The sequence below is a fragment of the Rutidosis leptorrhynchoides genome, chromosome 5 (assembly GCF_046630445.1).
Source record: "Rutidosis leptorrhynchoides isolate AG116_Rl617_1_P2 chromosome 5, CSIRO_AGI_Rlap_v1, whole genome shotgun sequence".
NCBI classification, from domain to species: domain Eukaryota; kingdom Viridiplantae; phylum Streptophyta; class Magnoliopsida; order Asterales; family Asteraceae; genus Rutidosis; species Rutidosis leptorrhynchoides.
The window spans coordinates 414,739,432-414,750,490 of record NC_092337.1 but is presented as its reverse complement, the minus strand read 5'-3'; the positions used below and the strand labels follow the sequence as shown (position 1 = coordinate 414,750,490).

General features: G+C 32.7%; 1 protein-coding gene across 1 annotated transcript; it reads right to left on the bottom strand.

Moving 5' to 3' along the window:
• Positions 1-4,752: 4,752 nt before the first annotated feature.
• Positions 4,753-8,438, bottom strand: LOC139846980 (probable nucleoredoxin 1). Its single transcript, XM_071836572.1, has 5 exons — positions 8,285-8,438; positions 7,164-7,643; positions 6,286-6,765; positions 5,323-5,692; positions 4,753-5,040 (listed from the first exon to the last, which is right to left on the bottom strand). Exons 1-5 carry the CDS (start codon positions 8,366-8,368, stop codon positions 4,940-4,942), a joined length of 1,515 nt encoding a protein of 504 aa, XP_071692673.1. The 5' UTR covers positions 8,369-8,438; the 3' UTR covers positions 4,753-4,939.
• Positions 8,439-11,059: the final 2,621 nt, after the last annotated feature.

The following is an 11,059-nucleotide window of genomic DNA, read 5'->3' as shown; positions in this document are numbered from 1 at the left end:
ATGCGTCCAGACAATTGAAGATTCACGAGCAAAATTATACGACTCACGATTTGGAATTGGGCGTTGTTTTTTTTGCATTAAAGACTTGGAGGCACTACTTATATGGGGTCAAAAGTATTATATATACCGACCACAAAAGTCTCCAACATATATTTAATCAGAAACAACTGAACATGAGACAGCGTAGGTGGATTGAACTGTTGAATGATTACGACTTTGGGATTCGTTACCACCCGGGGAAGGCAAATGTGGTAGCCGACGCCTTGAGCAGAAAGGATAGAGAACCTATACGAGTAAAAGCTATGAATATAATTATTCATACTAACCTTACTACTCAAATAAAGGAGGCACAACAGGGAGTTTTAAAAGAGGGAAATTTGAAGAACGAAATACCCAAAGGATCGGAGAAACATCTTAATATTCGGGAAGACGGAACCCGGTATAGGGCTGAAAGAATTTGAGTACCAAAGTTTGGAGATGTGAGAGAAATGGTACTTAAGGAAGCACATAAAACCAGATACTCAATACATCCCGGAGCGGGAAAGATGTACAAAGATCTCAAGAAGCACTTTTGGTGGCCGAGTATGAAAGCTGTGATGACCCAGAAATTTCTGATCAAATTTAAACTTAATCTTTAACGTTTCCGACACGATAAGCAAAGTCTATGAAGTTGAATCTCAAAATCTTGAACTATTCAATTACCCCTCGATTGTTCTCAATGATTCGAGAACAATTATATGTAAATAGATACATATACTATAACTTGAAAACGTAACAAAGTGTTAAGTAAACGATACTGTGCATTAAATATATTGGTTTGATTATCTGATTGATATATTTAACTATGAAGTTAAAAGATTATGCTAAACGATTGAATTAAAAGATATTTACTGAGTCCCTTAAGGATTATGATATTATTACGGATCTCTGTTCTAAGGTCCACGTTGATTTGGAAAATCATTCATGTTTAACGGTATTCGGAATTAATGGTAAAGTGTTTGTTTAAATAACGTAATTTGGACACATACAATAATAAGGAATATTAACTGTTAGAATTGAATCTATGAACAACTTGCAACGTATATTTAGAACGTGTTTAAGTATATTGAATATATATTTATGAATATATAGCTTCGGGTTATTTGAAAACAATAATAACATTCGGTTATTGATTCAATTGATATTTAGTTATGTTAATTAGAACGTTTGAGAAATAAACGATGACACATAAATGAATTACATGAATTTAAGTTTAAATGTATAAACAATATGCGATATAACAATTTCAAATGATTTTAAAATGTATTTTAATAAATAGCGAGACAATAATTTATAGAAGTAAATGACCAAAACACTCGAAAGTTTAAGATACACTTTGAGTGATATAATTTAGGGATAATTTAAGGCTATATTTTGACAAAGGTACGTGTCCCAAAATATAAATTACAAGTTTTCTCAGCGTACGAAGGGACACTCGAAAAACCGGAACCGGGACATAAGTCGAGTGACGACGTACGACTTATCGGAACAAAAACAAGACTACTAACTTAAGGATTTCAAAACGAGACATATATGTAACGATTATCGTTGTAACGACACTTTAATGTATATATATCATATTAAGATATATTAATACATCATAATATCATGATAATATAATAATTTAACATCTCATTAGATATAATAAACAATGGGTTAACAACATTAAATGAGATCGTTAACTTAAAGGTTTCAAAACAACACTTACATGTAACGACTAACGATGACTTAACGACTCAGTTAAAATGTATATACATGTAGTATTTTAAGATGTATTCTTACACTTTTGAAAGACTTCAAGACACATATCAAAGTACTTCTATTTAACAAAAATGCTTGCAATTGCATTCTCATTCATTTTCATCAACAATCATACTCGTATGCACCCGTATTCGTACTCGTACAATACCCAGCTCCTAGAATAATTTAGCTCTTAGCAGCCCTTGTGAGTCACCAACACATGTGGGAACCATCATTTGGCAACTAGCATGAAATATCTCACAAAATTACAAACTAATGGAGCCTATATGGAGACTAGCTCCTTCACGTGAAAGCATACACACACAAACACATTTTCAATCACCTTTCATGCATCAAATTGATCTCTCTCAAGTTTTTTCTCATTGTTCTAAGTGTTCTTCAGACTTTCCTTCATAATCTACATCAATCTAGCCCATAAATCCTAATCTATATCAACTTATAAAACAACTACTCAAGAAAACTTCAAGAACACTTTCAAGTTTGCAAGTCTACTTCCAAGTTTTCTAATCCATTCCAAGTAATCATCTAAGATCAAAAAACCTTTGTTATTTACAGTAGGTTATCTTTCTAATTCAAGGTAATATTCATATTCAAGCTTTGATTCAATTTCTATAACTATAAACTATCTTAATTCGAGTAAAAATCTTACTTGAACTTGTTTTCGTGTCATGATTTTACTTCAAGAACTTTCAAGCCATCCAAGATCCTTTGAAGCTAGATCATTTCTTGTCACTTCCAGTAGGTTTACCTACTAAACTTGAGGTAGTAATGATGTTCATAACATCATTCGATTCACATATATATATATATATATATATATATATATATATATATATATATATATATATATATATATATATATATATATATATATATATATATATAACTATCTTATTCGAAGATTTAAACTTGTAATCACTAGAACATAGTTTAGTTAATTCTAAACTTGTTCACAAACAAAGTTAATCCTTCTAACTTAACTTTTAAAATCAACTAAACACATGTTCTATATCTATATGATATGCTAACTTAATGATTTAAAACCTGGAAACACGAAGAACGCCGTAAAACAGGACATACGCCGTCGTAGTGAAACCGGGGGGCTGTTTTGGGTTTGATAATTAAAAACTATGATAAACTTTATTTTAAAAGTTTTTCTTATGGGAAAATGATTTTTATTATGAACATGAAACTATATCCAAAAATCATGATTAAACTCAAAGTGGAAGTATGTTTTTCAAATGGTCATCAAGACGTCGTTTTTCGACTGAAATGACTACCTCTTACAAAATTGACTTGTAACCTGTATTTCCGACTATAAACTTATACTTTTTCTGTTTAGTTTCATAAATTTCAGTTCATTATGAAACTATAGCAACTTGAATCACTCAAAACGGATTTAAAACGAAGAAGTTATGGGTAAAACAAGGTTGGATAATTTTACTTGTTGTAGCTACGTGAAATTTGTAACAAATCTATACAAATCATAACTTAACTAACTTATATTGTATTATACATGTATTCTAACATATATTATGTAATCTTGGGATACCATAGACACTCTATATGTAGTAATGTTTGAGTTAGCTATACAGTGTTGAGGTTGATTCCAAAATAATATATATACTTTGAGTAGTGATCTAGCCCGAGACTTGTATACACTGGGTCGTGGATTGATTCGAGATAATATATCGATTTATTTCTGTTCATCTAACTGTGGACAACTAGTTGTAGATTACTAACGTTGGACTGCTAACTTAACAAACTTAAATCGTTAAAACGTAATAAAAAATGTTGTGAATATATTTCGATCATGCTTTGATATATATGTATACATTTGTTATAGGTTCGTGAATCAACCCGTAACCAAGTCTTACTTCCCGACGAAGTAAAAATCTGTGAAAGTGAGTTATAGTCCCACTTTTAAAATCTATTATTTTTGATATGAGAATACATGCAGTTTTATAAATATTTTACAAAATAGACACAAGTGATCAAAATTACATTCTATGTTGAATTATCGAACCGAATATGCCCCTTTTTAGCTTGGTAGCCTAAGAGTTGGTGTTTATGATAATTGCCACCAATTAACGCGAATCCTAAAAATAGATCTATTTGGCACAACAAGCCTCATAGAGTTACGTATGCTTTAGTACTTCGATTTATCATGTCCGATGTGAGTCCCGGAATGATGGGGATATTCTATATGCATCCTGTTAAGGTCGGTTACCAGGTGTTCATCATATGAATGATTTTTATGCAGATTGCATGTTATTGAGAAATGGAAATGAAAATCTTGTGGTCTATTATTACGATTTGATAAATATATAGGCTAAATCTATAACTCACCAACATTTTTGTTGACGTTTAAAGCATGTTTATTCTCAGGTGATTGTTAAGAGCTTCCGCTGTTGCATGCTAATTTATGGACAAGAGTTGGAGTCAGCATGCTTGTATAATATTGTTTAAAAATTGCATTCAAAGACATATATTGTTGTGTAATATTATTGTAAACCATTATGTAATGGTCGTGTGAAACGCTATATTTCATATTATCATTTTTGATAATCGTCGTAATATTTTAAAGGTTATGGTTTGTTTTAAAATCGAATGCAGTCTTTGAAAAACGTCTCATATAGAGGTCAAAACCTCGCAATGAAATCAATTAATATGGAACGCTTATAATCAATATGAACGAGACATTTTACAGGAATAGTACCAAACAGTGTTCTACGGATTCAACATTGTCTTCTCAACTAAGACGCAAAATCAAATCAAGCTAAATATAGTGATGATAATGATTCTAACATTCAGATTTTCGTACCATATCTGCAATAGCCCACACACTTGTTCTTGCACTATAATGTGTTTGTAACAGAAAGTAAATTGTGTTTCAGAAAAGTTCCAAATTTGCAGCTTACTTGTAATAAGAAGAAATGTAACATGATAACAAGAGATCCAAATTCTTCATCTATATAATATGCATCATACTATTCATTAGATAGAAAACAAGTACATGACCTTACACAACCTTATCACATCAAAGCATAAAACTATGAAAAAGTTCATACCAATATATTTTTATATATAACACACATGACACACAACTCAGTTCATCAAGCTTTATAGCAATACACAATCAAGCTTTATGACAAACATCTCCGTCACACACCCATCCATCTTTCTGATTCTCGTCTTCCTTCGAAGCCTCAATCACCTTTTCATCTTTATGACAAACATCTCCGTCACACACCCATCCATCTTTCTGATTCTCGTCTTCCTTCGAAGCCTCAATCACCTTTTCGTTCCCATTAGTTTCGTTAAGTGCACATTCAGGATGAAGATCAAAGTTACACTCTTCACAATTATAAGCCCACACCTTCCCATCTTTATCACACCCATCACATGTGTAGCCTCGTTGACGGGTGAGAACAAGCTCGTGCTCTTCGTGTAGGTTATGTTTCACTTTGTTGGGCCACCCCTTTGCCATGTCAGCAATCTGAGCTTCAATCTCAGCCATACGTTCATCCGTAAAAGGAAATGCATCAGCACCATGGAGCATAATGAGTCCCCTAGCCTCTGTTGTGATGGTTTTACCAGTTGGGCCTAAAGCGGCTAACAATGGTATACCGTTGACCTTAAAAAGGCGGCTCAATGATTGTTTTCTTTTGTCACCAAAGGGAAGGGATAACCATGGCATAGTAGAATAGTAATCTTCGTATGACTCTTGGTCCTTGTCGCTAGAAATAAAGATTACTTCGAATGCCTCGTGTTTTGATTTGATTTCTTTATATGTTTCGACGAGCTTTGGAGTGAACGCACGACATGGTGGACACCAATGCGCAGAGAAGTATAGTAGGATGTATTTACCAACCAAATCGGATACAAGAATCTATAAATATTATTCACTATATCAGTGACAACACAATAGAAATAGATAATGATCATAAACGTGACTAGTTCAACATATTCACTTCTTAAATGGGTCAAATATACAACGGGAAGTATGGGTAAACTAGTTGAAGCAAAGCCAAACTTTAATTTAGTGTACATAACTTCATGAATCATGTTAATCAAAGATTTAGATTATTGTTGTTATGGAACATTTTTATAGTCAAAGGTAACACCTTTAGATATTTTTTTAAAAAAGGCTAACATTTATATAAGGGCATTGATATATCCACCATTCTTTAATACATCTACCATAACTGTGCATTAACAGGTTGTACGATACAAGTAGTTAACGCATATTCTATGGTGGATGTATCAAAAAAGATGGTGAATATATCACCACCAAATATAAAATCATAAAGATTGATCGGAAATGTTCATGCATATCAACTCAAACAAGGCCCCTTGTTTCTAGCCGTGCAACAAATGACCCGTTTCAACCCCAACTCGTGACCCTACCATCCTCTCTTACAAATTAAAAAGGATCAAACATGTGAAGTAAACATTATTGAAAATTAATATACGATAACTGACCTTCGAACCATCCTTCCCGAGTACAAAATTGAGATCGTCTGAAACCAAGACTGATTCCAAAGTTTGCGCTTCAAGCCTAGCCTTCTCTATCTTCTCAAGCTCAGAGAATTTATCAGGTGTAAAAGGGTACGCATTAGCACCGTGTTCTTCAACAGCATCAGCAACATTGGGATGAAGAGTTTTCCCATCTGGACCAATAACGACTAAAGTTGGAAGTGTCGACAACTCAAAATACCGAACAAGTTTCTCACATTTTTTGTCTTTGAATGGAAGTGATAACCAAGGTACCGCACTAAGCTCGTTGTTAAACAATTCTTCATTGTCATCAAGAGGAATCATTACGATCTCAAAGTTAGCATCTTTTGCTTTTAATTCGTTGTAAACTTTGACGAGTGTACCGGTAAAATCAGACGATTTCTTGAACGTAGACAACACAAAATACAAACCAACAGTCTTCCCTTCAAGTTCGGTGATGAGTATCTTGCATAAAAATAGAAAATGTATCAAAATTATACTCTATAAAAGAACAATAATATAATTAAGAATATCAAATTGGAAAGATACTTAGGTGTTTGTTTGTTTTTCAGTCTGCAGATGTTTGTTTGCGGGTCATCAGACATTTTTATTGCAAATTGTTTGTTGTTTTGAAGACATAAGATAAAATAATGACTTATTCTGTCTGCAAACTCGCAGATTTAGAAATATGTTTCTAAGTGCTGCAGACAGGATTAAGTTATTCTACAAACATAAAAACGAACAGTTTTCACTATTTATACTATTTAGTATAAAGACCTTTAGGCCACATCATCTTTACAGACATGGTCCGAAAATCTGCAGACAAAGACATCTTAAAAACAAACAACACGTTAGAGACTTACCTTGTTGCCAGATGATGTGATGACGAAATCACGTGATGGGGACTCGAGTATGGACTTCAAAGATTGATTCTTCCTGGCTTCTTCTTCATGTTGTTTAATTTCTTTGACCCGTTCAGGAGTAAACGGATACGCCTCTGCTCCATATTCACTAATAATCTCGACCCCACGATCACTCAAAACTTTCCCATTTTTATCAAGGAACACAAGATGAGGTATTCCACTCACCTTAAAACAACCATCTAAAGCTTCCCTGGTTTTAGAATCAGAAAACGGAACAGCAAGCCAAGGCATTTTAGAGAAATAACCAGCAAATGATTCTTCATCTTCATCAGCCGAAATGAACACTATTTCGAAATCATCTTTTTCAGATAGTTCATTATACACGTCGATTAGATTTGGTGTAAACCTTTGACATGGTGGGCACCAGGATGCAGAAAAATACAACCCCAACGTTTTTCCATTCAAGGTGCTAATTGCAACCTGTCAATCACATAGTCTGGAAAATCAACCTTTTTTTGTACGGAAAAAGGATCATAAATTCAAAAATCGGAAGTTAATTAAACACTACAAAACGGACAAGAAAAGCGATTGCATACTTGTATATCAAATGAGCTATGAGCCATGATACGAAACCAAAACAAAGTTAATCTTCTTTCAACAAAGCATTTCGTTCCGTGCAAATTTAATTTACACAAATTATGGCAATATACATCAAAGAAACACAAAAAATAGCGATGGCTTATTTCCTAACAGTGGATCATAATTATTTTCTTATATAAAACTAAAATTCTTATTTTAAGTTAATTTGTGTATATCTATGCATTATTCAACTTATGCCTAAATTTCCTAACGCTATATAAAACAACTAACCCTAAATCCATAGCTTATGAACACCTATCTAGCTCTATCACTCTCCAAAGTTCAAATTCATACACAATTAAAATTTAAATCAAAATCAACACTAATTTGCTTATCTGAAGTAGTGGATTTCTTCCTTATAGTAATATTCGTTACCAGAGACAACCGATTTAAATGTATGTGATGTGATGCACAATTAACAGTCAAATTGAAAGCAAAAAAGAAAAAGTTGAAGTAAAATAAGAGAGGAATGGGATGAATACCTGATCAGCGTTATTGTGAACAAGATGATTTCGTTCAGTTGAAGAGAGGAGCGATTGAATGTCGTGAACATCAACTTCCGCCATTGTTTTGAAGAAGAATAAAAATACAGTTGTACCGAAGAAAGCTGATATGATATAAAGGTGCAGCAGGCCTTGGGGGTTTTTATCGTGAATATTAAATTATTTAAATTAAATTAAGATATAAAGCAAATACTATAAAATACAAAGGCAAAATGTGTGCATGTTAAAGATGGTTCTAGAAATTCTTCTACAACAAGTTATAAATATGAGTGTATTCTCATTAAAATTGTGATAATCTTTATTAAGCAAGATAAGTAGATGACCCACTTACTTTCATTTTTTTAACAATGAATTTACATCGGTGGATAATTTATTTCAACGACTCTCATCATTTACAGTCACACACGCTAGAAAAAAATTCCTACCCGGGTTGATTGGCAACTAATCGCGAGAGATAGGTTGCTTGACAACTAATCGTAGGAAATTGGAGAGAAAACTTTTCGCCCCCGGGAATTGAACCCGGGTTGCTTGGCAACTAATCGCGAACTCTTCCACACTGAGGCGTGATACCATTGAAGCAAACAAAGTATTTGATAAAATACCAATTAATTTTAATTGTGATTATCAAATTGGAGATGTAATCCCTTGGGAAATTTAAGGGACTAATCAGAGCGTGATATGTGGTGCGATAATTACATGTGATTGGGAAAAAAATCAATTTTTTTTTTCAAAAAAGATTTTTTTTTCTTTCAATTTTTTCTTTTTTAAACTTAGTCTGATTTAGAGTTTAGAGTTTAGAGTTTTGGGTTTAGTCTCTAAACCCTAAACCCTAAACTCTTGATCGTTCGTGTTAAAAACTCAATCTAAACCCTAAAACTAAACCCTAAACCCTAATTTCTAAATCTCAATTTCTAAACTCTAATTGCTAAAGCCTAAACCCTAATTTCTAAACCCTAAATGCTAAACTTTGGACCTTGAATATAGGGTTTAGGATTTAGGGTTGGTTTAGGGTTTAGGATTTTGGAAGTCAATCACATTAAACACATTTTAAAGTAGTTTTTACTACATGTGAGAACAAGTGATTGTTGCGCTACATGTCGCACTCTAATTGATTCCTTAAATCTCAACTTAAAAGTTGAATTCATTTGAATATTTCTCTATTCAATTGTAGTAAAAATTGGCATAAAGAAACTCTTCCAATTCTTTAATCTAGTATGAAGTATTGCGTATCTTTTTTAAGATGATTTAGATTAATTGTTTATTTTTTATAATATATAGATGAATATAAAAGGATAATACTTTTATACCCTTAAAATATGTCTGTAAGACAAAACAACTGTTAAATAATAAAGAGTAAAAATGATAAGTAATTAAATATACAATAAAATAAGATTTTTTTTTTTAATTCTATTTTTTTCGAAGACAATAGAATTGAAACATTTGAAGTATGTTTTTATCAAACATAACTTGCATAAAAATATAAACCTATATATAATAAAAGATTGATAGGACCCACGTGTTACAGCGGTGAGACTATTGTCGTACTAATTTTGGGCGGTTTATGAAGGTTCATTGTCTAATTATATACGTTATATACTGTAGATATTTGCACAAAATTTTGTAACGTACTTTTTACATATATGATCAATTTTTTTGTACAGAATATCAATTATTTTGATATAAAACGTTTGATAGTGTTTGTTATGCCTTGTTTAACGTGATTGTTTTTAGACTTTTTTGCTCCGTTGGTCCTTCAAATATACACGAAATTGCAATCCGAGTCCCTCAAGTTTTTTTTAAAAAATTTTGCAATCCGAGTCCCTCCGTCTAACTTCCGTCTAAATTGGCTGTTAACCTTTGACATGTGCCATGCATGTGAGGGTAAAATTGTCTTTTTACTCTTTTCTTTAACTTTTTTGCTTTGTTGGTCCTTCGTTTATACACAAAATTGCAATCCGAGTCCCTCAACTTTTTAATTCGAATTTTTATCTTTTTTTATCTTTAATTCATACTTTTTATCTTTGATTCGACTTTTTATCATCATCATCATCTCTCATCTCCTTCTTCAGTATTCCGTTTTCCGTCGCCATCTCCTACACCAACTCCGTTTTCAACTACAACTTCGTCATTAGACTCGTCGGAATCACTACTGTTGATAATGTCATCATCGTCATCTTCTAACTTTCTCCGGTGCTTCGCATCGCCGTCAAGAAACGGGTATGGCTTGTCCGATTTAAACCGCTTGTTAGTTCATGTTCTTCGTCATCTTGTTTGTTCACCATCGTCATCTTCTTCATCGAATCATCATCAAATCATCATCGACAGATTTGAAGTTCGTTCGGATACGAAATCAGGAAGTAAATTTTTTTTCTAGGTGGTTGTTCGTCATCATCTTATGTTCCAGGTAAGAAATTCAGTGTTAAGCATCAAATTAATGATAAAAAGTCGAATCAAAAATAAAAAGTATGAATTAAAGATAAAAAAAAATAGATAAAAATTCGAATTAGAAAGTTGAGGGACTCGGATTGCAATTTTGTGTATAAATGAAGGACCAATGAAGCCAAAAAGTCAAAGAAAAGAGTAAAGAGACGATTTTACCCTCACATGCATGGCACATGTCAAAGGTTAACGGTCAATTTAGACGGAAGTTAGACGGAGGGACTCGGATTGCAAAATTTTGCAATTTTAAGGACTCGGAAATCCAAAAAAAAGAAACTTAAGGGACTCAGATTGCAATTTCGTGTATAATTGAAG

What these genes read in the sequence shown, in the direction of transcription:
- LOC139846980 (XM_071836572.1), bottom strand. Translation starts at nt 8,368, where the DNA reads ATGGCGGAAGTTGATGTTCACGACATTCAATCGCTCCTCTCTTCAACT. An exon ending in TCACATCATCTGGCAACAAG is followed by an intron (nt 6,766 to 7,163) that starts GTAAGTCTCTAA and finishes TTTTTATGCAAG; the next exon opens with ATACTCATCACCGAACTTGA. An exon ending in ATTTCCTTTTACGGATGAAC is followed by an intron (nt 5,041 to 5,322) that starts GTATGGCTGAGA and finishes TGTGTGACGGAG; the next exon opens with ATGTTTGTCATAAAGATGAA.